Source organism: Blennius ocellaris (assembly GCF_963422515.1).
Source record: "Blennius ocellaris genome assembly, chromosome: 5".
Classification (NCBI taxonomy): domain Eukaryota; kingdom Metazoa; phylum Chordata; class Actinopteri; order Blenniiformes; family Blenniidae; genus Blennius; species Blennius ocellaris.
Window position 1 is genome coordinate 23168266 of NC_137654.1, and position 26893 is coordinate 23195158.

Consider the following 26893-nt stretch of genomic DNA (forward strand, 5'->3'; position numbering starts at 1 on the left):
GGGTTAGTGCTGATGGATGGCTTTTGGAAGTCAGGAAAGCAGAAAGATGTAATTTTTTGGGGGAGTGTTTGGCTGATGTTGCAGGAATCACTCGTCTAGTTTAATGATTGATAGGCCACTATAGTCCCATTCAGCAGGAAACGGACACTTAAGCAAGGGTTGTGCAACTTTAGAAAGATTGAAAACGGATGGAAACTTCAGATACAGCTTCAGTTTGGATTTTAAAATGTGCACAGTCACTGGTAAAGATGAAAAAAAAAAGTTAGTATTGAGGTAAATTGTCATTTACCCTCGTAACTCATAACACATTTAGCAATAAAAGTTGAAAAAGCTAAAAAATAAAACATTCATTCAAGAAACTCATTCATCTATGCAGGGGAAAATGCTTTAAAATAGCATTACATATGTTGAAACTCATCTTTGCTATGACCTATGGTGCATGTTGTGGCCTACAAGACTTTTTCCCGTGTGATTCGAGACAGGTGTGAGTAATATACTATGCCTCAAATAGATTGCCCCCACCCCCCACCCCTACCCCCGCCTCCCACCACCCCCAACTCACCCACTAACATCTCTCAACTAGAAAAACAAGCTGCTCTGTTTCATCCTGGTGCTTCCACTTTACCCCCCCCCCCCCCCGTGACAAACATGTCTGATCTCACCCATCCCGAGTGATATCACTGCCTGATGGCTTCTCCCGTTGTGCAGTATCATTCCTAACCAGTGGGTGGCGATATCACTCTGGCAGGCCCTCTGCGGACTGGGTGCCATCATGTGATGGCTTTGTCAGGTCTGTTTTGTCGTTCTGGTTGCGGTAACGAACTCCCGGGGCCCGTATGGCCTCCGCGGGTATTTATACTCGCTGTGGCCTTTGACACATTTACAGTCGTGGCTGCTCCGAGCACAAACCGCTGGGGACGCCGCCTGAGTCCGGCACCGTTTTCTGACCTCGCAATGTTACAATGTCATTGAGAAACCCTTCTCATCAAATGTGCCACAGTGATAAAACCTAGAGAAAATGAGATGAAATCAGCAGGGCATTCAGCAGCCATCCGGCTGCAATCATCTCCACTCTTTGTCTCGTTCTTCACAGTACTGCCTCCCTCACAGTGTTTACCAAAGCGTGTCACCTCACATGGGTCTATTTTTAGCAGGGGAGAACAGTGCTATAGTATGTTTCTGTGGAGAGGAGGGGGCTGCAGTGAAGAGCTCCAGAGAAAAACACGGTGACTGGAAAATATTGTAAATAGAATCTTCTTGTAATAAAGCGTAGACAATGCACGACCTCTATTTGTATTCTGCATAAATGGAGGGAGGGGTGGAAAAGAGGGAGATGACGTGCATGTAATCAGCGGTGTTGTGCTAGTCACAGTCACAAGGTCAATTTTAATAAGACATGGTTGAAATAAACACAGATTTATGGTTGAGCTGTGAATAAAATCATTCCTTTCGATTTTATTCCAAATTGTAAAGGGACTATGAAACACAGTAAAGTGGCCTCTTTTTTGAAAATACAAAATATACAATTAAGATCTGTTCGGAATTGAAAGGACAGACAACCATTACACCTTTGTTTTATACTGAAATCAACATGAATTACTACTTTTAAAAAAATCTCATGGCCCAAAGCCCTGAAGTGGAAAGTTGTCATTTCAAGGCTGGCAGAGAAATGCCCTTGAACATTCATATTTTACCGCAGCTTTCTGTCTCCACCTGACTTGCATATGTTCCTGGAATGTGAGAGGAAAACCAGAGGACACCCACTCAAACACTTGGAGAACAAGAGAAAGAAAACCTCCACCCAGAAAAGACTGAGGAGCAAACTTTCACCTATCTTTCTGTATTCATGCTGCTCATGCTGTACATCCTTTAATGTACACTGATCCCAGTGGCTATTGTTCTTATTCTACACTGATTCCAACACAAACAGTGATCAAACTATAAGATAAAATGTAAGTATTTCGAATAAAATGCCAATATTCTTTCTTTACTTCTTTACTTTGAATTTCCTTGGATCTGAAAATATTCCAAAACTAGTCAGCACTGCAAGTTCATCATACTTTATGTCTATCATTGTGAAAAGATATTTTTTGTTTCAATATTGCTCAAATAAAAAAAATGCTAAATTTATCTCCTGAACTCTTGCCTCAAGTTTCCCTACATCTGGACCAATAGATTCTCATTCAGACTGAAGTTGCTTTCTACTACGACTTACTACAGTGATGCACACGGAGCGCAGGAGAGAAAAGCTTCTCAGACATCACTTGCCACTGATGATCTTTGATCATTCCCATCAGATCCCACAGGCAACACATCTGCTCCAGCTTTGCTGCCAGGATGTGATGAGCAGAGGCAGCATATCCTTTAATTACTCCTATTTCAGCTCTATTTATACATCTGCTGCCAGATCCTTCTTATGCACAGAAATCCTTTGTTCCTGAGAATTTACAGGAAAAACGTGTTTCTTCCATTTTTTTTCTTTCCGTACAAAGTCGTCTGTGTTCATGAACAATCCCGGGCCACTACATCTCATTTAGTACGCTGTTGTATCAAACTATGACATCAGCCGGCTGTAATTGTTTCCAGACCAGACCCGGGCTGAGTTTTCATTTTATTTTCCCTTTCTTAGCGCAGGTTTGAATCGCTCTTTATCCAGCGAAGGCAGATAATAAGAAACGATGCATGAGGTCATGCAGACAGTGCACGTTGCAGCGAAACCTTGTGACCGAGTTTCCAGGAAGCTACCACTTCGCCCTGCCGCTTCCTTTGCTGTCCTTTTCCTCTGTTCTGTCTTTTTTCATTCTCATTGCAATGGGAAAATCAAAATTTTCCCTCCTACTGATAGTATTCAAATGCTACACTGTGGGAATGCACCTGATAAAGGCATTTGTGTGGAGTTGACCTGTAGATGCCTCCTTGGATTGTGCCAAGTGTCGTGTATCTAGTGCTCAATGCTTTTAAAACAAAAAAGGGGAAAAGAAGGGAGGGCGTTGGAACCGAAGTGGAGGGAGGGGTGATGGAGTGGGAGATGAAATGCAGAGAAACCATATGTATTGAGTTGAAGAAATACCGTTTTATGAGCAGAGAGTGGGCCTCTGCTTGGAATTCTCAATGACATCATTCTGGAGTGTAGAGCGCCGCACAGGCCAAACTCTGGAGATGGACTGAGCCTTTACCAGACAGGGCGACTAGACTGGGTCGTAACGCTGGAGGAGGAAGAGAGAGGCATGGAGGCAGGCAGGCGGAGACAACTGCTCCAGGCTCACTTAGTTTTAGAAAAGTTTTACAAGTCCGCTTTACCTGGAATTCATCTAATTAGATCACGTTGGCGATCAAACTGATGTTGCGCCAGAGCAACATGCTGTAACAACAATAGGCTTATGATCAACACTGTGACACAGCATTATTGCTCCATATCCATCCATCCATCCGCCAAAAAGAAATCCCATATTTGCAAAGGGTGAACATGCAAATTCCACACAGAGAAGCACCTTTCGGGCACAGATTTGAAAAGTCTGCGAGGTGAAATTGCTAACCACTATACCACCACTCCACCCTGCAGCTCTCTCAACAAACAAACTCCAGTGAGCTGCTCCCTGTGGTCCACCCTTCAAAAAAAAATAAAAAATCTTGAGTTTGTCATAATATTTAAAACCATTCACACATTTGTAAACTAACCTTCTGCCTACATGCACGTCTGCATGGCGAAGTCTTGCAAACAGACGATGCGAGAGTTAATAAAAGCAAGTCTTTTTGCTCCCGCCTGTATTTGGATCTCAGAGTAGCGAGATTGCGTGATGGGTGAGACTTCTAAGTTGAGCAAACTGTCTGCAGCTCCACAAGGCATTAGCAGCTGTAGCCACCAGAGTACAGGGCCAAGGTCTCACACTGAAATAGATCAGTTACCAAGTTGCTGTCTGTGTGCCTTTCTGCACATAATAATTCTGCCTGAGCCACACGCACACAGCAGGGAAGTCTGTGAATATATACCCTCTGTGATCCATGACGTATGCAAATGTATGCCTTCTCTTCTCCTTTTGGAAACTCTTTGTTTTGCTTTGTCTCTCATTCTGCGTCTCTCATTTGAAGTCTCAGACGAAAACAGTCCCGAGAAGGTGATCATTTCGGGGGCTCAGGTCTGTAATTAGAAGAGTTCGGCATCTTCCTCTATAGACGTGTGTGTGTGTGTGTGTGTGTGTGTGTGTGTGTGTGTGTGTGTGTGTGTGTGTGTGTGTGTGTGTGTGTGTGTGTGTGTGTGTGTGTGTGTGTGTGTGTGTGTGTGTGTGTGTGTGTGTGTGTGTGTGTGTGTGTGTGTGTGTGTGTGTGTGTGTGTGTGTAAACTGGCTCCATGTGGGAACCATTCTCCTCTGTTTCCTGTGCCTGTTGTCATTAGATAAAAAATACCTTTGACTTGGGGGCAGTTTACCCCAACCCCCTTCTCTCAGAGGGGCAATTAGTCACTGGCCTGTCTTAACAACTCTGTGAAGTCCCGGGATGAGGCGCTGTCATTCTGGCCTCTGTTGCATGTTTTGGAGCTCAGACGCCTTGATGGTGAAACTCGTGTGGCTTTTTTTTTTAATGCAATGTAAGATTATCCCTGAAATTAAACGGCACTGTCTGGAAGAATGAAAACAAAAGAACTAAAGGTGGACAACTTCTCCCAGTTATGATTCTGTGCACCAAAAAGATATGGACTCCTTTTTTTTCCCCATCCTTTTCTTAGTGCACATCTTAAGTCACTTCTGAGTCCTGAAAGGCTCTATTAATAGAAGTGCTCTCTTTTATTTGCCGTCGCTGTCCAGCAAGTCATTTTTCTTCCATCTAAAATGGGCTAACAAAAAGTTCCCGACATTGAAACACGCCAAAAAAGCCAGTTTCCTTCAAGGACAACTTTTTATTTATGCCCGTGTCTCGTGACACTGTCTACATATCTACAGAGGATGAAGTTGCCACCTCCCTCCTCTGTTTTTAGCACCTTTACTTTACTGTATTTACTTTCCCAGAAACACGTCTGAAACACATGATTTTCTTTCTTGTTACCTGCTCCCTGATCAGTGTTGGTGTCCCCTCCTCGTGCGACACATAAGGTATTTCATCTCCTCCTCTCTCTTCCTTCCCTGAGCCACTACGCTTTCACACCCACTTTCCTGCACCCCACCCCCTTCCATACAGCCCAGGACCTGGCAGAAAAACTCGCACTCCTCCGTCTCCCAGCCTCCACCCCCTTGTACTCCCACCAAGCCTCGGCGTACAGAAGACCGAAAGAAAAGAAAAAGAAAAGGCAATAGCTTCAGTCATCTGTTAGTCTACCGCCACTTAGCACTGACCATGTACGCCTACCGTCTATAGGGAGCCGCTCTCACCAGGCTAAGGAATGGAAGTGTCTGGAACGCTACACGCGACACCAGATGGCACTTCTGAGATGTGTCCGTCTGCTGAAGAGACCTTTTAGGCTTTCATGGGGACCAGTGAGGGGGGGGACATACGGATGTTTGGAGTACACCGACTTGTGAGTGCCGGCCAGCATGTGGTGTTTGCAGTGTAATTCAGAGAAGACCCAGTCCCTGCTGGAGCTGGAGCTGAATGGCTGGTAAGAGGAAGAGGAGAGTGAATACTGTGTGTGTCTGAGTGTTTTTTTTGTCACTTGATGAGATGACACCTACAAATGTTTTGGTTTTTTTTTGGTAGATACACACTGTTTGTTTGTTTGTTTGTTTGTTTGTTTTTGTGGATGAGTGATGTGTTTATGTAGGACTCCACCAAATCCATGATAGAAGTTCACTGAGTAAAGCTATGAGCCCATTAATTTTTAAAGTGTGATTTGTCATTCCAGTTTTGACTCCATTACAGTGGAAAACGGATTCTGCCCTTCTTCTGAGTCACTGTATGTGATGGCTATCACACTGTTTGGTCTTACTGTACAGAACCCCCCCCCCCCCCCCCCCAATAGAAATTTGAAGGGCAGTCCTGTGGTGTGTCGCGGCCCTCCCACTTGACGGCCGTGACTGTGTGCTTTTTTTTCATGGTCGAATCTTCAAGGGCAGGTGCTGAGCGTAGTATGCAGGAAGGCTTAATTATTCATTAGTGAAGGATAACGATGGTGTTGCTGTTGTTGTTGTTGTTGTGTGGGTCTTGACAGGAGGGAGGAGGAGGCAGGATGACTTGATCAGACAGAATGAGTCCTGGCAGTTAACAAGGGAATAGTATTGATCTCTGAAGTACGCGAGTGGCATCTACAAAATAGCAACCTACTCGCCACACTTGTGCAGGAGCACGTTTCGAAAGTGCTGCACCGATATAGCTTTTATTTTCTTGTCTTTGTAAGAGAGATGCTGCTGAGTACAGCTTATTGATCGCTCTTAAGAATTAGTCCGATTAGCCAAATCATAAAAAAAATCTTTGTGCCCTTAATGCAGCGAAAATTTATTTATATATATATAAAAAAAAAAAACCCTTAAATGTCAAATGACGGCTCATGATTTGTAAAGACACCCAAACCCTAAAGCTTTCAAACTGAACTGTACAACTTACAGTAGTTATCGTCCCTGAGTCTTATGAGACTCCAGACGGCGTTATTCTGTCTGCTGGAAACCCTCAAGAGTTATACTGTCAGTCTGCTGGCCACTGCAGCTTTCCTGTTTGCAGCTGTGTCAAACTATAAATTCCCAGCTCACTTCTTGCAGTCTTTTTTTTTTTTATATAGCTTTTACAAAATCCTCCTCTTATTCAGCTATTGGTTTTAAAATGACAGGTACCCCTACATGCACTTGGCTTCTTCACCTTTTAATGCTGGACTTCATTAATGTGCCGCTGTGTGGTCTACCTGAAAAAAAATCTATTCCTTTCTGCTTGTGCGTGTGTATTTATGAGCTCTGTGAGTCGGCTTGAAATGAGAGAAAACATCTGCTTTTGTTGCGCTTGGACCACATGTCGTCTCTGTGTGGGGTGGTGAGCTGTGTGATATCGAAGTGCGGTTTGATTTTATTGGAACGGTCAGTTCAGAGTCTGTGTTTACATACACACAGAAAAGATACGCGCATATATAAACAGACGGATTGAGGCAGGGAATCCAGTTATGCATTCATACATTTCAAGTTAATGTCATTGGCCTTATTTTCTCCTAAACACCTCTAAATGAGGAGCAATTACACAAAATATAATGAAAAGAAGTTTCATAGAATGGGTCTGATTCCAGTTTAATTTAGAGCAAATGTTTCTAATGTGTTTTGATGCTGGGTTTTTTTCTTCTTTTTTTTTTTTTTTTTTTAAAGAAAATGTCCCTAAGGTGATTCTCATTCCTTTCTGTGCTCCCACTTCAAGAAACCAAAAACTGCTTAGAAGCTCACAATTGAATTAAGCTTGGGTTTGTGGACTGCTTTGTGACTTGGTTTGGGACTTGCACTGGTTCCACGCTGCAGCGCTCTCTTCCTCTTGAGCGCCCGCCTGCACTTCATTAGCCTTCTTCTATTCCCAGAACTCCTGTAGATGTGACTCCTCTTTTCCGGGATGGAGGAATGTTTCTCCCTCAGGTCCGACTGATGGAATGGGTTGAGGCCTGGGCAGGGGCCCGGGCCTGTTTGTTCAGGATGTGTTGAGGGGGAAGGAGAGAGGAAAGGGAGAGATTGTCGAACCCCCCCCGCGACCCCCCCAAATCCCTCGATCCCGTGGCTGAAAATCACTGCCAGCCGTGCTGACGTGCTTGTCCATGCCTGCTTACGGGGGATCCTGTTGGATAAGGAGCCAGACGGACGGACAGTTGGTGTTAATATTGCTAGATCATATTTCAAGTGCCGCACAGTCGCTATTGGGAAGTCGTCACACGACAGCCTGTTTCTCGCTCCACAATCCAACGTGAATTATTCATACAGTTGCTAAAGTTACGTGAAAATGTGAGTTTCTGAGTTCTTTTCGAACTGTTTCATTCACTCCTGCTTCTAATGTGGATTAATGTCACCAAACTTCCTGCTCTGCTGTAGTTCACGCCCTCTTTTTCCCTCCAACACCCACTGTAGCTTAAAATATCAGCCCTTTAAAAGCTGCTCTTTCTTTTTTTCCCACCCTTTTTTCCCCTCCGTCATGGGCATCTGACCTCACTCTTTAGGGTATTCAATGACCTCAGAGCTGAAAGTACAGCTCTGTCTTCCATTTACTTGCAATCCCACTGTCTTTCTACAACATGAAATGAAGGTGCAAACAACCAGGACTTATTGGGAAATTGTTGTTTCTGGAGTTTTTATTGTTTGTGGATTTAAAGGGGGTGATGAGACTGCAAACTCCAGAGATTATACAAGCAGCATTCAGTTCGAGTTTTCAGTTTAAATGAGGTTTTGTGTTCCCTCCTACAGTTACATTGTCCTGTTACATAAACCAAAATGAAAACTTACTTTGGGTTGTAAATAATTACACAAGCAATTAGTGAGAACAATGGAATGTGGATTATGCCTAAACAAGACTTTTTTTTTCTTTTTCTTTTTTTTTAAACAAAGCGAAATGAAACTGATAGTCTGCGGCCGTGATAGCAGCTCTGTAAGCCTGCACTTAGACACAGAGCTGGGAGGCAAACGCCTACATCAGCATACAAACATGCTCATGTTGATAATAACAGGAGGTCAAGTAGGTGTAATGTTTGTAAGCAAGTTTGCGATCTTGATTCGTCGCATAAAGTACAGCAGAACAAAGTGAGAAGTGCCAGACAGATCCAGATTTGCCCCGTTAGTGGTGCGAGATGAAAATTGAAGGTCAAAGACTTCTCACTTCCTCTTTGGATGGTGGGAATGTGTTTACTAAGTTAAAGAAACAAAGTTAATGAAAAAGTCCCAAAAAATTGTTGAGATATTCTCGTATGCATCGGTGTAGCAAAGTGGCCAGCCAGCACATCTACAAGGCTCAAAGTGTTTTGCATGTATGTCCTCTATTTATAAAGGAAGCAGTGAAAATGCATAAAAAATACAGCATCTTTGCTAAATTAATTTTTGATGTTTGGAATATTTCCAAATAGATTTCCATTAATGTTTTCTGTTTATTTTCAAAATGTTTGTTGAATAATAATATCTATTCCTCTGCCATTGTTTTGTTTTGTTTTGTTTGCATTTTATTATAAAAAGTCCTGATGATCACCCTTTTATACAAGTCAGTGATTAAAGTTCTTATCAAAAAAATTACAAGACAAGAAGTGACAGCGTGCAAGGTGAGACTTTTAACTTCGCAGATTCGCAGTTTGCCTTGACAGATGGGCGGGTAGATTCGCCCTGGTGGCGATTATGCAAGGAAGTATGATTTTTTTTTTTTTTTTTTTTTTCCCAGTGTGGAGTCAAGTCGGGTGTTTTTGTAGCATTAACATAATCTTCCTCTTCGACTCTGTCGCTGCACTCCGGCCCACACTCAGACTCTGTCTCTATCCACTCCCCTGAGGGAGTCCGTGAGCATTCAGGTTCTCGTGTGCCACGGTGGCCGAGGCTGACCCCGAATGAGAACATGCGATGCAAAACAATTCACCGTCACTCTCCCCAGTTAAAATAAATGGATTGACCTGATCCACAGTCATTTGCATCCAAATACTCTCTTGGCCATATATTGTCACACTCATTTCAGTTCAGTCGCCGCTCACAAACAGTTTAATCTCAATTGGGTTGCATCAGTGGAATGATAATAAACACATTAAACAACAGGTTTAAAAATATATTGAGTAGGTTTGAAAATGGTCATAATATGAAGAAAACAAACAATGTGAACATCCAGAAACGTTGTGGATGATTTCCCTAGCTTTCAATGACACATCACTGTTGGCACTGCTACCACCTGCTGTGCAGTTTTAGGTGTTGTCAGTTACTGGGGACAAATTGGCATTAATGGTTCCTCATTTGTCTGGAACAAGTAAGTGAATGAATTTATAATTACAGCTGAATATTTTCAGAAGCCTGCCGATTCTTATAATGGTTGTCAGTGTGTAGCAGTCACATTAGAACATGGTTTATTTCTGGATGAATGTATGACTCATTTGCAATTACTTGCTCTAAACTTTTGATATTTACTTGTTGTTCTTGCAATTTCGAGAGCAAACTGACTGTTTATGGTGTTGTTTGTTAAAAAAAATCAACAGAAAAGGACAATTTAAAGGCTCTGACTGTGATTCAAGTTTATTAAATGACAAGTTTGCATTGTAACACAGACAATATATCTGAGTCTGAAATGTCTTTATTATCATAGACTGTAGGATGGTTTCCTTTTGTTACTGCTTGGCTGTGTTGAGCGGGTTTTCAAATCAATAAATCTGTATACAGTTAGGGGCTTATGAAACAAAACCATTGTACCCTCAAGAATAGTACATCTGCATTTTGAACTTTTGACCACATGCAGTTCCACTTTTTTCGCTCGTTGTCAGTTGTTGTTCGTGTGCAGGCAGTTGTTGCTGTGAATGTTGAGGTTGTCTAATGAAGGAAGTGGATTGTGTACACTGTATGGGTGTGTCGAGTCACAGTTCAAATACATTAGGCTGCCAATGCAGCCTGTGAAAGCTGTGCCGGGAGTGTGAGAGGAGAAATATTACCGTGCTGTTAGTTATTGGGCAAATCAGCACCTCATTCTTCAGCACATCGGCTCCATCAAAGGGAGGTTTTATTTGCTGTGCTGGTCTGCTCTGAGCTGGACTTTGTATCCTGCATCGGAACAGTGTGTCGTCGCTCCTGCAAATATGATGTAATTCCCGTTGGTCGCTGATTGGCTTTTAAGGTGGCATAAAACTTTGGTTTCCTTCATGCGGCGGTGTACTCTGGACTTCACTTGACTGACAGAATGGTGGACAAGATATGGAGGAAGAGTTGGCACTTCATAGAGACCAGACGGTCTTTTCGCACTAAGCGATCTTCTTGTTGTTCGCCAGAATGTAGGAGTGAGTGAGTAACCTCTTGTGTTTTTTTCTCTCATTATTTGTATAAGAGGTAATCACTCTGGGACAGTGGATTGCTCGGTAGATGCCATATTTGAATATGGTTTACATGACATTTGTTTTTTTCTGAAAATAGTTGATCAAAATCTACAGCAGCCAAAATTTCATTAAGGTGTACACCTGTAAAAGAAAAAAAAGAGCTCACAGCTGAATGAAATTTGGGTTATACTCTTTCTCATACAGCTGTAGAATCGGTGTGTTCCAGAAATGTCTCTACTATACACACACACACACACACACACACACACACACACACACACACACACACACACACACACACACACACACACACACACACACACACACACACACACACACACACACACACACACACACACACACACACACACACACACACACACCAGTCACTCCTCTGATGCCATACTTAACACGTCGTACATGAAATCTTAACTGCTGATTTTAAGCTTTTATTTAGAATAATAAAAGAATTTTGATGGAAGTGCCTGATGTTAACCTCCTTCTCACACACTGAGCATAAAACAGGCAGCTATGAATACCTTACCTCAATAAAATTTCTGTCCAATTCCAGCTGAAATATAATCAAATTTTCATCTCTTACTTTATTTCTAACCATCACTTCACTTTTTCCTGCAGTGTGGAAGGGGATGGACGGCCCAATGAGAGCGGCCATTCCCTGGATGGTGGAGCCACATACGGCCAGGGCCCGGTGACTCACGGCTCAGCCATCAGCCCTGATCGATTTGACAGCCAACTTTACAGCCACGGGGTCCAGCCTGGGCCTCAGAGACCTCGTCGGCCCAAGCTCCAGCACTCACAGTCCATCCTCCGTAAGCAGGCTGAGGAGGAGGCCATCAAGCGGTCGCGCTCGCTCTCTGAGAGCTATGAGCTCTCTGCCGACCTCCAGGATAAACAGGTACGTCTCAAAAGCTTTGCTGAATTGTTTCTCTCTCTGTTTTTCCATGTTCTCAAACCCAAATGAAATGATGTGTTTTGAGCTTTAGGCTTATCACAGCACAGTTGGGTGAACTTATTCGTGATATAAGAAATGCAAATGAGATGTTGGATTGTTGCTGAGCCCCTGACAGCAGGGAGAGGCAAATTATCTATGTGGAGAATGACTTTGTGAACCATGTGCAGCTAAGAAAGAAAATAATTAGATATCCCCCGTGTGTGACAAGCTGATTTATTCCATCTTCATTTTAGGTGGAGATGCTGGAGCGCAAATACGGTGGGAGATTCATAACCCGGCATGCAGCTCGCACCATCCAGACAGCTTTCCGCCAGTATCAGATGAACAAGAACTTTGAACGTCTCAGGAGCTCGATGTCGGAGAACCGCATGTCCAGACGCATTGTTCTGTCTAACATGAGGATGCAGCTCTCGTTCGAGGGCCCGGAAAAGGTGCACAGCTCCTATTTTGAAGGGAGGCAAGTGTCCATGACGGAGGATGGCACTCCACTGTCCATGGTGCAGTCTGAATGTGGAGATATTGAGGTGCACCAACAGGCCAACATGGCCGCTCACGCAGCTCCACAGAGTGACCTGACGGATGCCATCACGGAGCTGGAGGACGCTTTCTCTCGACAGGTCAAGTCTTTAGCGGAGTCGATAGATGATGCTCTGAACTGTCGCAGCCTGCAGGGGGATGAGGGTCCTGATCCAGATGCCATGGGTTGCACCAGCGTGGAGGGTGAAGTACCCTATCAGGTGAAAGCCCATCGCAGGGTGGCTGGACGGATGCACGATGAGTCAATGGCGTCCTATAGCGATGTTACTTTGTTTATCGATGAGGAGGACATGGGCCCTTCTATCGCTCTGTCGAGGTCAGGGGATCATCCCTCCAGCACAGAATCAGACTTGCGGTTGCGGTCAGTCAACTCCTCCCAAGAATACTGGCCTATTGACCCCAAAGATGAGGGTCGTGACACAGACACTAGCTGCCGCAGCACTCCTTCCCTCGAGTGCCAAGAGCAGCGCATTAGAATGGACCATCTTCCTCTCTTGACCATTGAACCTCCAAGTGATAGCTCTGCAGAGCTCAGCGACCGGTCTGAGCGCAGCTCTGTGAAAAGGCCGCCCGTGTACGAACCTCACGGCCACATTGTGACATCGTCCCAGGCGAGCCCCAAACACATATCCCACGGGCCGCCGCCACGTGCTCCTTCCCGTGACGACGACGCACCTCTGCGCCATCGCCACCGCCAGCTAGAAAGCCACTTGGCGATCAACGGCTCGGCCAACAGGCAGAGCAAGTCCGAGTCGGACTTCTCGGACGGAGACAACGACAGCATCAATAGCACATCAAACTCAAACGACACCATCAACTGCAGCTCGGAGTCCTCGTCCAGAGACAGCCTACGGGAGCAGACTCTGAGTAAACAGACTTACCACAAAGAGACTCGCAACAGCTGGGATTCGCCCATCTTCAGTAACGATGTTATCCGCAAGAGGCACTACCGCATCGGCCTGAATCTTTTCAACAAGTAGGTACTCCTTTCTGATGGCGCTTGACCACTTGTGATGGGGGCACATTAATGTACAAAATGTTAGAGTACAAATAATATGTGCCATCTTATTTAGATGAAGTTTTAGATTTGAATCCCTCGACTCTTGTGTTGGTTTAATGACAGAAACTTTGATAAAGACTCACTCAATACACAAATTGAATCAATATTATGGTTGCAATGAGACATCTCTAGGATGTTTTAGTGCTGTGGTAATGTTAACCACATTCCATTTTGGTGAGGTCCATCAGCATAAGTTCAGTACATAAGTTTGCTTCCTATTATTTTTCCCAGCAGTTAATTTCATATCGAGGTCAAGCGTCAACTTGCCTCAACAAGTGAAGGAGTGAATTTTCTCATCATCTGTGTCTGTCCAGTAAAGTAATAAATGCCATCATGGATCTTTCCAGGAAACCGGAGAAAGGCATTCAGTACTTGACTGAAAGAGGATTCATCCCTGACACGCCAGTCGGTGTGGCTCACTTCCTGCTGCAAAGGAAAGGGTTAAGCAGGCAGATGATCGGAGAATTTTTGGGCAACCGACAGAAACAGTTCAACAGAGATGTCTTGGAGTAAGTATGATGTGTGCACACAGTTGTATTTGATAGGAAATTGAAATTACTTACATTAATGTTGACCTATTCATGACATAATATACTTTGACTTGGCTACTCTTAACTTCAATTGTGAGTATTAACCCTGACTCTTTAACCTTTAACCTGACTGCTTATCTTGAACAAAGATTTTGGAACAACTTTCTAATTGTGTGAATCTCTTTGGAATTCAGAAGATTTAAGGTAAAAGTACATTAAAAACATTGATATTCTCTCAAAACACAAATCATACTGAATCCAAAAAAACATTAACATGTATGGACTAATTCATTGAGTGGAGTGAGTACAAATGTGCTTTTTGCCTTTGTGAAGGTATTTCGATCCTAAAGTTGGAATTTCCAGTAATAACTACATGTTTATGTGCCTGTTTGTGAAATATTACTTGTGTGACCCTCTCATGGATTTAGCATATCCTCTTAACCCTGACTTTAACCATCACAACTGAGTGCCTATTATTTAATCTGACTCTAAGGAGGCGCAGCCTAACTCTAACCTCAATCTTTGTAACTTAGCCCTTTTACCATCTTCTAACCTTATGAATAATTCCACAACATTTTATACACATGCAGGTTAGGTCATATTCATAAACACATGTATTCATGCATAAACATTTACATATTTGTTTCTACATTTAAATGTCATCAAATGTGGAAAAAAGGTTTAACATATTATTGATGAAACCATTTAATGCATTTTAAAAAGTGTCTGTTAAATTCCATTGCAAATGAAAATATAGCTAAAAAGTTATTTTTATAACCAGGGAAGTTCTTCTTTCCATCTAATTGTTGGTTTCTGTCTGCCTCCTGTCCCTTCGTGCTCCAGCTGTGTGGTGGATGAGATGGACTTCCAGAGCATGGAGCTGGACGAGGCCCTCAGGAAGTTTCAGAACCACATTCGTGTTCAGGGTGAAGCCCAAAAGGTGGAACGACTGATTGAAGCCTTCAGGTACATTTGCACTTTCAGATACAGCGTGTCAAAGAAAAGAGTTCAGAGAAAACACACACCGAGGATTGTGATGAGAAACAGTTGTAAGGAATTTTAATAGTGCATCGTCATTGTTCCCGTCAAGATGATTGTTGACAAAGAGAACCTGTTGCATTTTGACTTCTGCTTCCTTCACATCATGTTGAAACTGTTTCCCCACTTTGAGCCTTCTGCTTGTGCTCTTACTATTGATGTAATTTCAAGCTGAAACGACTGAGATTGCTCTCCTGTCTCACATCTGTAGCCAGCGCTACTGCATCTGTAACCCCACGGTGGTGCGGCAGTTCCGGAACCCCGACACCATCTTCATCCTGGCCTTTGCAATCATCCTCCTCAACACCGACATGTACAGCCCCAACGTCAAGCCCGAGAGGAAGATGAAGTTAGAGGACTTCATCAAGAATTTAAGAGGTGAAATACACAAAAATGCAAAATACAGTTCATGAGTTTCATAGTTATAGCAGTGGCTTACTTAAAGCTGGATTACAAAATATAAATGTATCCGAACTCTGCTCTCCTCTGTTCCAGGTGTGGATGATGGAGAGGACATACCACGGGAGACTCTGGTGGGCATCTATGAGAGGATTCGTAAGCGAGAACTAAAGACCAATGAAGACCACGTGTCGCAGGTGCAGAAGGTCGAGAAGCTCATTGTGGGAAAGAAACCAGTGAGTAGTATTACTTATCTTGTCACTAAGATGTAACCCCCCCCAAAAAAAAAATCATTAAAACTTGTTTCTTTTCTTCATTGCATGGCAGACATCAATCTTTATTGATCTGAAACAGTTTTACTAACGTGGTCTAGAATTGTCCCCATAAGTAGGAGCACTACTTCTCTTCTTACACCTAATCCATAATTCACAGAGTTTAAGCCACAGAAGCAACAGAAAGATTTAGATAATTCTTCATACTGTATGAATAGGGACACGCCTGCGTTTTAGACCGTCGTGCTACTGATTTCAACACACCCAGAGTCATTGAGAGATGAAACCCAGTGCAGCAGTGTGATGAAAAATAGACACATTATTGTACCTACATTAAGAGGTGGAGCAGTAACTAACATAAGCCCAAGTCAGCGCTTAAGTCACAAAAGCAACAGAGATGTGGAAAAGTTCTTTCTGTCTGTAGATATTGCTTTGTGAATAGGGACACGTCTGTGTTTTAGACCTTCGCCCTGCTGATTTTAACCTTGAGAGTTGATTCTCGGTGCTGAAGCTGGATTAGAAAAATGACCACATACTGCCAGCTTAGCACATAACAGTACCTACGTATTTTTAGGGTGGGGGGGGGGGCCCCGTTGCCTCCAAAATGTCACTTCAGTTTAACTGACTGTTGAAGTACATTGCTTCGATCTCATGACTCAGTAGTTATTTGTCGTTTTTTGCCATGTACTCTGGAGGAAAACAGCTGTATTGCCTGTATTCAGTCCTCTCAGGAGCAGCAGCATGTTTTTGGCATTACTCTGTCGGCTATAATGTCTGTCGTTTGTGAAGGTTAAAAGGGTGATCAACCGTCATAGCCTCAGGGAGAGGCTCGTCCTGCACGGAGGCCTTTGTTTCATTCTGCTTTCAGCAGAACGGAGTCGGCTCTGCTCTCCTGATAATAATTGAATGTATTGAAAAATGATCCCTCGTCACCATTTAGCTGCATAAATGAGAAGGCCACTTGGTAAAACACTTTAACATAGAAACCACAGTGGAGTTTCTCTTTATAATAATCAAGTCCACTCGTGGTGCATTGAGAGTGCTTCTCAGGGACAGTCTGTCATTATTTCAACATCGTTACAGATTCATTTAAGAACAAAGATAGATCAGAGCCTCGTACCCATTACTGCTGAGGTGCATCAATCTTTTAAAAGCCAGTTTTGATTAACGCTTAATGATAAATAACATAAGAAATTCATTTTTGTATTCAGAGAGGCAGTAACTTCATGTAACATTTTTCGTCCTTTCTCTTTAGATTGGATCCCTCCACCATGGCCTTGGATGTGTAAGTAGACAAAATAATAATCGTTCATCCATCATTTCACTGTATGTGTAGTTTTCTCTGTCTTTGCAGCAGTTGGCGCACATCTTGCGGCTTTTAGTGGGTTTGCCTTGAGCAGCTGAATAAACTGTCTGAAGTGTCACTCTGGTTAGAGAGAGATGAGCTCTGAACTCCAGATACAGAAATAAGAGATTTCAACTCTTTTGATTTCAGCTACAGTGTATATTTATTCTCCATTCAGCAGGCGGTGCATCGCTCTTCATTTAAGCAGCCATTTGCTGGCTTAGTATGAGTAGAATAAGATATTTTTTTGTCCAATGTTGCTACAAGCAAGTGATTATTTTCTTGTTAGTCAGGGAAAACCTCAATAGATTACATCAGTGCAAATATGTTTGAATCATGACATTCTAACCAAAATATGTATCCCCCCCTGTATTTTGGGTCTTGTTCTAGCTCCTCTTCCCATGATTTATTTACCGGTTAAAATTTTCTGCCAGGGATATTTATTCAAGCTTGAATTGTCACAGTTGTCTGAGTGGAGACATCATCCTGTTTCATATCAGTGTTTCAGTAGTCAACATATCTAACATTCTTTTAGAGATTACCGGATTCTTTACTGTTTACAGGTTTACCTAAATTGATGTCCTTTATACTTTAAAAAAGAGAGAAAAATATGAAAAGATAATAATGCAAAGAAAAAAAAATAGGGGAATTTTTTTTTAATGTGGGCCATGTATTAATTGCCATGTATGTATACACACATCCACATATACTGTTTTATTCCAGGATCATTAAGTAGAGGTCAGCTGCTTCTGTACAGATCATTCACATGCATGCCAGTTCATTCACTGTCAGTTTATTAGGATTATTGGTAGTAAATTTGTTCAATTGAAAAACAGACTAATATCGGATCATATTGATAGTGATTAGTAAAAAAGAAAAAGAAAATCTATTTTCCATACATCACCATGAAAAGGGAAGAAAAGTTTCCGTTCTCCCATTGTTCTTTAAATCCTTCTGAGCAGAGTGACTTCTGTTTCCCATTACTATGTGAGCTGGGGTCATAATTACCTCTGAAGTGCTGTTGTCTGTGCCATTTTCCTATGCTTTGTAGGTGTTGTCGCTGCCCCATCGCCGACTGGTGTGCTACTGCCGCCTGTTTGAAGTTCCAGATCCCAACAAGCTCCAGAAGCTGGGTCTGCATCAGCGGGAGATCTTCCTGTTCAATGACCTCCTCGTGGTAATAACTGTCTCCTTTAATCTCCTCTCCTCTCCCCTTCCTTTCGTTCTATGCTGAGCCTCATGAAATTTCCTTTGCATAATTTCAGGTCACCAAGATTTTCCAGAAAAAGAAGAATTCAGTGACGTACAGCTTCAGACAGTCCTTCTCTCTTTATGGGATGCAAGTCATGCTGTTTGAAAATCAGTGTAAGTGGTCCCAACTCTTCTTGTTTTTGTATGGTCTGTGCTTTGCAACACGTTATCCGACGGTGTTTGCGTCACATGGTTTAATGCAGGGACACTTCAGCTGTAATGGGAGGTCAAACCTATGTTTATACTTCCTAAACGTCAGAGGGATTTCTCCAATGTGTGCGACTGTGGGTTTTGGTAAATGACGCTTTTGTAAATGTCTCTTCCTCTGTGATTGTCATTGCCCCAGATTACCCAAATGGAATCAGACTTACATCAGCGATACCAGGTGCAGACATCAAAGTGCTCATCAACTTCAATGCGCCGAATCCCCAGGATCGCAAGAAGTTCACAGATGATCTACGGGAGTCCATCGCTGAGGTCCAGGAAATGGAGAAATACAGAATAGAGTGTGAGCTTGCTTTTTATTCTCTCACCCATCCCCCACTTGTCTACCTCAGCCTGAGTAAAGTGAAAACAGGCCGTGGTCCCCATTACTCAACGGCAGTGGTTTACAAGAGAGATTGTTTACAGAGTTCACAGGATGGTGACCAGAAGTGACGGCACGTTATTCTGAGCATTGATTTTCAGGAGTAAAGTTCACAGAACTGTGTACATCTGAAAAAAATTCATCATAAGTTTCAGACAGTAAACAGGGGCTTGGATGCCTAACAGGAAAGTTTAGAAATCCCTCCCCGGCCCAGACGGAGAGGTAAAAATCGCTGCTACTTACCTCAGCATTTCCATGACTCCTTTCCACAGCTGAGCTGGAGAAGCAGAAGGGGGTGGTGAGGCCCAGCATGTCGCAGAGCTCCGGCTTGAAGAAGGAAGCTGGCAACGGGAACATGAACCGCGCCAGTCTGGATGACAGCTACGCCATGGGAGAGGGCCTGAAGAGGAGCGCCCTCAGCAGCTCCCTGCGCGACCTCTCTGAAGCAGGTATAGCCAAAACGACTTTGCTTCTATCAGCTGGTTCTTCCATAAAGAAAGTAGCCTCCTTGTGCCATCCGCCTCGCTGTGATGATATCAAGGAGATAAAAAAATAGCAAAATGTTGTTCATGGCACCATACATTGATTTTAGAGTTTTGCCCTTTAAATTCATTACCTAATTCCTCCATGATTGGATGGTTTGGACTGTGTATTCTATTTGTTATATGTGTAACCTCTTTTGTATTCAGCATACCTCGGTTAGGGAGAGCTTTATTGTGTGCTAAAAAAAAAACAACAACAAAAAAAACCCACACAATTTAAAGATGTTTTATAGACTTATTCGTGCTGAGGTTTTTCTTCTAGACTTGTCTTACCAGTGATGAATGAAATTGATGGGTAGTTTTCACTGTGGATCATTTGGATAAGTTTACTTCTGGACGTTTCCATTCATCTTTTTATTGTCACTTTTTGTTACTTGGCACTTCTGCGTTTCTAAGTTTGTTTGTTTTTTTTTTTTATTTTATCCGAACGCATTTCACTTTAATCTGTTACGTTTCATTCAGAAATCATGTGTCATTTCCTTTCGCCTATATATCTGTAAGTCAGACCAAAGAACGCTGACGTGTACCATTCTGAAGCAGCAACAAGATTAAGATGCACTGATCAGCCATAACATTATGACTACTGGATTCATAAGGCAGCAAGTCAACATGTTGCCTTAAAGTTGATGTAGTGGGAGGAAAAATTTTGTAAATCTGACAAAGGTTGGATGAGTTTGTTTGAGCATCTTCGAAACTGTAGCTCCTATGTGTTGCTTTGGTCTGCAGTGATCAATATCTATTAAAACCTGTCTAAGGAAAGCAAGGTGATGAACGGTGACAAGATCACCGGTGGCAATTCATGTCCATGAAAGGCCTACCGCGTATCTTCTAGAACCTAAAAGATCTGCTAGTGTCATGGTGCCGGATACCACGGCACACCTTTAGAGGTCCAGTGGAGATCATGAGTTGGTGTTAGGGCTACAGTATTAGGGAGGTGCTTGTATTGTTATCGCTGATCTGTGACGTTAAAAAGTCATTTCACATCCATAAATATCGGTGTTTAACAAAGCTGCCGTGCTGCTGAAGCAAGAATACATTTCATTCATTACAGATTAACGGCTATGTGACGTTATCAGGTGACTAACTTGATAACAAAATGAAATCCAGTTGAGGGTGTGCCTCACGCTTGGTGACATGACGTGCTCTGTTCTTACGATCACTACCTCAACAGGAAACGATAGGTCAGACAGTGAAGAAGTCTGTAGGAGTCGCTCGGCCCTCCTGTCTCCTGCTTTCCTCAATGCAGGATGTGGCATGTTAGTGGGGTCATTTTTGTTAAATGTTTTTGTTTTTCTTTCTTTTCCTGCCATGCTCCCATTTCATGTGTATTTACTGTGTTTTGTCCATACACATCAGGTAACCTCCTGTTTATGTGTAATTATTGGTCATATATCATTGGCTGAGTGTGCCTAACAATGGCAAAAGTGCTCTGTCCACCCTCAGACCTGTATATGCCTGTACATTCCATGTGCAGCAACCACTGTATTGCTTTTGATGTCTCTCCTCCTTTGTGACTGTCACTGAGACTGGCTTTTGGCCAAATCTGACTAGTACAAAAACCTGCATCTTCCAGCAACTAAAAAAAAAAAAAAAAAAAATAGGTTTCCAAAATGTGTCAAGCTAAAACAAATCTGAGAATAAAATAGTTGTGGCAATAACTCTGAAGTAGATTTTTACAAATGGGTGGCAATCTTGAGGTACAACTTCACTGTGGACTTTTCTTGGTCTATTCATGCATGATGCATATTTAGATTTATATAAATGCATTCAAATAAAATTCAAGCACTGCCTGACTTGGCCTCCGGCTCCGAATGCGTTTAAAAAAAAAAGAAAAGTTAAATCACATAAATCTTTTAGTGTAAAACTTGAGTGAAGATGTCACTTCACTGTAAAGAAAATCCCAGCACCACCTGTCAACCACCACCTCCTCAGACCCGAATGCCCTCTCCCCCCCTGCCCGCCCGTATTTGGTCCTTACTCACAGTCACAATTCACTGCACTGCCCCCTACGGGACTGGCGGGCGGCCTAAACTTCTGTAGTCAACCCAGAAGTGCTGTCGATCTCTAATCTCTGGTATTGCATGTCTCGGCCAGGCAAGCGGGGGCGTCGCAGCAGTGCAGGATCACTAGACAGCAATATGGAAGTAAGTTTTAAAGCAGCTGGTATCCAAGCTACTCTCTATGTGATGATGTGCACTGTGAAACACTCCATTTATTTTTTGGTCTTACACCTTCTTTGCTTCATAGACTCAGTCCATTTGTTTGGATCATTTATTTTTCTTCCTGGGATGCCTTATAACCTGCTTGCCTCAGTTAGTGTGCATGCATGGGTTGCCTGCCTCTGATCCTGCCCCCTTTTTTTGGAAACCAGAGGTCTCCTGTTTTTGGTCATGTTATATGACCAATATACACTTTTACCTTCAGACAAGCATGACTCTACTAATGCCTCCTCTGATCCCTCCCCTTGTCACTTGTCTCTGTCTTTCATTCGATCACATCCAAAGCGGTTTTCATTTGGTTCTTCAGGGCGGTAGCTTTGAAAGACGGAGGAAATCTGTGCATCACTAGCTGCCACACTGCCTGTCTGAGTCCTTCATTCTCTCTTATTCTCAGTTTCTCTCAAAAGCTCTGAGGTTCAGGGAGGAACGTAGCCTGCATAGTCTTGAGGTCTTCTGATTTCCTTTCTTTTGGACTTTGAAAGCTGGGATTTCATTCATTCATAGTTCACCCATTTCATGTGTCCATTTGTTCACGTGTTGGGTTGAAGTCTGGGACCCAGGAAATGTCATTCTACTTTCAAAGATATCTGACGGTTTTTCTCCAATCTCAAAAGAAGCATGTCCCAAAAGGGAAAAAGTGTCTTTTTCTTTTAGGACAGCCCATACCTGCAATTGGAATAGTGTCGGACTCAAAACGGGGGAAAGTGCACAGGCCTGTTGTGAAGTTTGCACATGAGAGCTTAGTTCCTCCTGCCTTCTGACTTTTAGCTGAATGCTGATGTGTGGATGATGAGTTTGCCTGTCACACTCTCTGCATGTGGAAACTATGCCTCAGTTAATTATAACAAGTTGCATGTGTGACTCATAGAGGTTTTTGGCACACTGACTGCAAAGAAGATTAAATGTTGTTTTTTTTCTCCCCTCTCTTTATGTCGTTATTGATGCTCCTAACAGTATTGATATAATTTTTCCTGTTACAGATTTGCTGTTTCAGCACAGTTAGCTCCTCAACAGCAGAGCTTTGAATTCAGGCTTCCTTCATCAAGCTGAAATATTCGTAGTGTTTTTGCTGCCTATCATGAAAACGTTTTTAGTTTCTCATTTGCATGCCCTATAACATTTTGCTACTTGTTTATCTGAAATAAGAAAACTGTGAATTCATCCCGCTGGTGCCTTGTAGCTTCTAGTGTAGCAGGTGTTGTGCAGTCGTACAGTTTCTGACGGACATGCTGTTACATTTTTTTTCCCTCCTGCAGGGGTCCATCATTAGCAGTCCTCACACGCGAAGGAGAGCCACAACACCGCACGAGGGCGCACCCCGCGGCCATCCCGCCATCCCTAACTCAGCATCGACTTCAATCCTGGGGTCGCTCTTTGGCAGCAAGCGAGGGAAGCCTTCATCTCAGAGCCACCCTCCTTTCCCCGCTCCCGGTCACCCCACTCTCATATCCCACAAGCCCCACCCGACCAACCTGCATCACACAGCACAGGTGGTACATTCAGCACAAGCCCCACACCACGGCCACCATTCCCAATACTGCCAGGTCCCACAGAACCCCCCACCTTACCACCACCACCACCACTACCACCCCCCTCCCCACACGCAGTACCACCAGCACCCGGCCTACAGCTCACACACTCACCAACACCCCCACTCACAGCACAGCCATTACAGCCAGCATTCCCATCACCCCTCGCACCCCCCCCAGCATGGTCCTCACCACCACAGTCAGCAGTCGGGTTCGGCGCCCGGTGGACCCAAACCCAAACACAGTGGCATCAGCACCGTAGTGTGATGCTCCGAACGCAGAGAGGAGGAGCAAGGAGGGGACTTAATGAAGGAGGGACAATTGCTTACACCAAAGGGACTGACAGCATAACTCTATGGCCTGTCCACTGTGTTTCTGCTGCTGTGATGGGAACCAATCACACGCAGTCACCTTTTTCACTTCCAGGTCCAAATAATATGCAGGATGGAAATCGGACTCAAATCTTCCACTAGGGGCCTTTTTAGTAGTTTGCCTGATCAGGGGCTTTGTTCCCCCATTCGGTAGGGAGGGTTTTGCACAGGAAGATGCTCTTTGTTTTCCACACATAGCCCCACACACACCGCCTGGACGTAATGGTTGAGCGGAAAGTGTGTTTTCTCACCGAGCCGCTCCCCGTTTCTTCATTCCCTCAATTATCCTGTCTTACCTTCGCATTATCGGGAGGAAAGACGGCCTGAGATGAGAACATGGCTGACTGTTTTCTCTGTCACAACAGTAAAGTTTCTTGTGCACAAGCTTCCGAAAGTCAACTCTCAAATCTTTTGGTTTTCGGATCCTACCATCATATGAATGCTATCTGTCGTTGCCTCCCGTAGAGCTCATATGTAGTGAAAAACCTTGATATAATCATTTCACACTAACCTAAATCAAAGGACAGGTAAACAACTCGACCGAGTCAGTCATAGTAGTTCTAGTGCTGTATTTACTGTAGATGACAGCTATACGTGTTGTCTCCTAGCTCTCATAATTAAATGTGCCAATTATTAATCCATAATCTATTTAGTCAAGACTTCATGTACAGTATATTGTGTGTAAAGTAATTTGTAAGATTATACTTACAATTATTATCAGCAAAAATGACTTTTATCAGTATTATACTGACTCTGTGGTAACAGGATGTAGATCTGAAAGGAGTGAACTCTCATTCAGCCCGGCCTATAATCTCCTCTAAAAAGTTTTGCCTTTCAAATGGATCAGATGGAGCCTCTGGACGGCAGCTGTTGCATAAAGGCTTCAAAATGCTGTGCTGTCACAGCTGAAGCCTCAAAGCAGACTTTTCCTGTCAGCCCCAGCAGTTAATCAACAAGGCTGGCTGCTTGGTAGGTCCGATTACCGTACTTCTCATACTGTGGATACTTAATGAATACGAGTGAAAAGACTTTTTTTTGTGTGAGTTTGTGTGTGTGTGTGTGTGTTTAAAATCTTTATGGCTCAGTTCCTGTTACACGTGGACCGGCTCATTTGCGTTGAACACGATAAGTCTGTTGCCTTTAACATTTGCAACAGCTGCTGTCTTTGACTCTTGAAATAAAAAAAGAATTTAAAAAAACTTACATTTTCTTTTTTGCCTTGTTTAGAATATTTTCCATTCACTAACCGCATATGGTGAGTAAATAAAAATAAATTCTTACATAGTGAAGTATTTTTTTCATCTTATTTTCTATTATATGTGCAATATCTTTGTACTGATTTTGTACATTAAGAAGAAGGTGTCCATTCTGTTTGTGAGGTTGTTTTTTTTTCCCCTTCACATTGCGTCATTATTTATTTATTTTTATCTTTATTTAGCCCCCCTGTCAGAGTCATTTCTCTGTAAATTAATGTCTGGCTGTCCTCATGGTCTTATGAGAGGTAAAGGCTTGGAGTTTAGTGGAATGTCTAGTAAGTGATTTTTTGCATGTAATGTTATTGATGTGAGGCTATCCTCTGCACATTGTATAACAAATCAGTGTTACCATAGCAAGTTTAAGTGCAATCATGTTCAGAAAATGCAGACTTGTACTGAGAGTGGAAGTCTGTTATCTTGTTGTCCAGGATGAGATTCAGGTGAAAATAAAGTTTTTTTTCATTAAAAGTATATAAATACCTACACAGTTCACAATGGAAAGAAGAATGTGTGTATATATTTTAATAAAAGGAATATCTTCCTCTTTGGGCTGAACAGAAATATTTTGCTGGATAAGCACATATGAAAGAACACTTTCATTTTTTTCAGGAAATGCAGTTATAATATACAAAATGCAAACGAACAAAAGAACTGGGTATATGTAAAGAATAACTTTCTACATTCTACAAGATAATAGTCTATTCTAGTGTGTAAATTAGTGACAGTAAACTGTTTGTCCCAATATTCAGGTTGTAAATGTATTTTAGCATTCACAAAGAAACCCATTATCACACGTCAGGCTAACCTTCACATGTTTCTCCTTATTTGAATTCACAAAAGAATAAAGTTTAGATGACGAGACATATCACAAATGGGACATTAATGATCAACTGAATGTGTCTTTCCAATGATTTCATATCTTTGCTACAAATCTGAAATCTTGGGACGATGTGAAACCGATGTTTATTTGTTGGCGTGTTGTAGTGCTTCAAGTGTCCACAGTCATTCTTTGTGAGAACGTTCCCTGACAATGCACTGCATGGATCCGATGCATCATGTGTCCTATTCACTGTGAGCTGATGGGAAGGAGAAAAAAAAAATCAGCCTTTAAATTTTGACTTCTCTGGTTTTGATTTATTTGGATTTTTACATTTATTTTTCCTGGTATTGACGTGTCCCTATTGTTCCATGTTAGCCTGGTAGTTATTGAAGCTCAGCATGCATTTCATCTACAAAGCCATTGTGTAAATTACAAAAAACATGAAGAACATTGCACTTCTGTTGCTGAGGGCTTTCATCGTGTAAATAAGGGATTTCGATGTGCAAACTGATTAGCCCCTTGAACATGGGTTTATCTTTATTAAGCTGTAAAGGGACCAAGACTTGGGTTCAAGGAGATGTATATAGTGTGTAAATGATCAGTAGTTTATTCTGATATCTGCAGTTAAGATCAGGATGTAAAAACATCACCTTAAAGATGGATGTGATAGGGTGATATATGAACATATCGATTGTCTCTGCGTCCAGATGTTGGCATTTTGCTGTGGGAATTAAAAAAAAAAAAAAAAGACTGTTAGAAAGTTTTCCATTTACATCCAGCTCTTTTTCATACATGCAACACGCACACGCACACACACACACATTCACACACACACGCACACACACACACACACACCTACCTATAATGTACACACATCCTGCTGCAAGCTGTTCAGTCTGGCATGAGACACATTGAAAAATAAAAAAAGGAAGACAGGAATGGCCTCATTTATATGTGCATTCTGTTTGTACAGTGAGTAGTGAGTCAGTATGACCCCAGTTATTGTAAAACTTCAACTGTGACAATGTTGAGAACGGAAAATAAACAAATATATGACTTATGGTACACGTGTTGTTTCTGCTTTCACCATTTAACTTCATAGTTTTAATATATATTGATTATTGAGTCTGGGTGATCTGCCTCTTTAAGTCAAAGGACAGTTTTTCTCCATCAGTTGTGTAATGCATTTCACATTTGAGTGTTATCTTCAGGCACTCATATCTTACTATTCCAGCCTCCAA

At 42.6% G+C, this 26893-nt stretch overlaps 1 protein-coding gene across 6 annotated transcripts in view; it reads left to right on the forward strand.

Moving 5' to 3' along the window:
• Positions 1-26506, forward strand: part of LOC308130810 (IQ motif and SEC7 domain-containing protein 1-like) — a gene marked incomplete at its 5' end in the record, with an annotated part of 93056 nt that extends 66550 nt beyond the window's left edge. For 3 of the 6 annotated variants that reach the window (XM_080497294.1, XM_080497295.1, XM_080497296.1), the window contains 13 exons: positions 11561-11840; positions 12131-13410; positions 13842-14003; positions 14868-14990; positions 15274-15440; positions 15558-15697; positions 16989-17018; positions 18130-18255; positions 18344-18443; positions 18676-18837; positions 19188-19364; positions 21552-21601; positions 22933-26506. In XM_080497294.1, the coding sequence (XP_080353420.1) occupies positions 11561-11840; positions 12131-13410; positions 13842-14003; positions 14868-14990; positions 15274-15440; positions 15558-15697; positions 16989-17018; positions 18130-18255; positions 18344-18443; positions 18676-18837; positions 19188-19364; positions 21552-21601; positions 22933-23472 (3337 nt within the window). In that variant the 3' untranslated portion in view covers positions 23473-26506. Of the gene's footprint in view, positions 1-5215; positions 5591-11560; positions 11841-12130; positions 13411-13841; positions 14004-14867; positions 14991-15273; positions 15441-15557; positions 15698-16988; positions 17019-18129; positions 18256-18343; positions 18444-18675; positions 18838-19187; positions 19365-21551; positions 21602-22932 lie in introns of those variants that run through there. The other 3 variants (XM_080497297.1, XM_080497299.1, XM_080497298.1) reach the window with 3 other exon arrangements.
• Between the last annotated feature and the right edge of the window lie 387 nt (positions 26507-26893).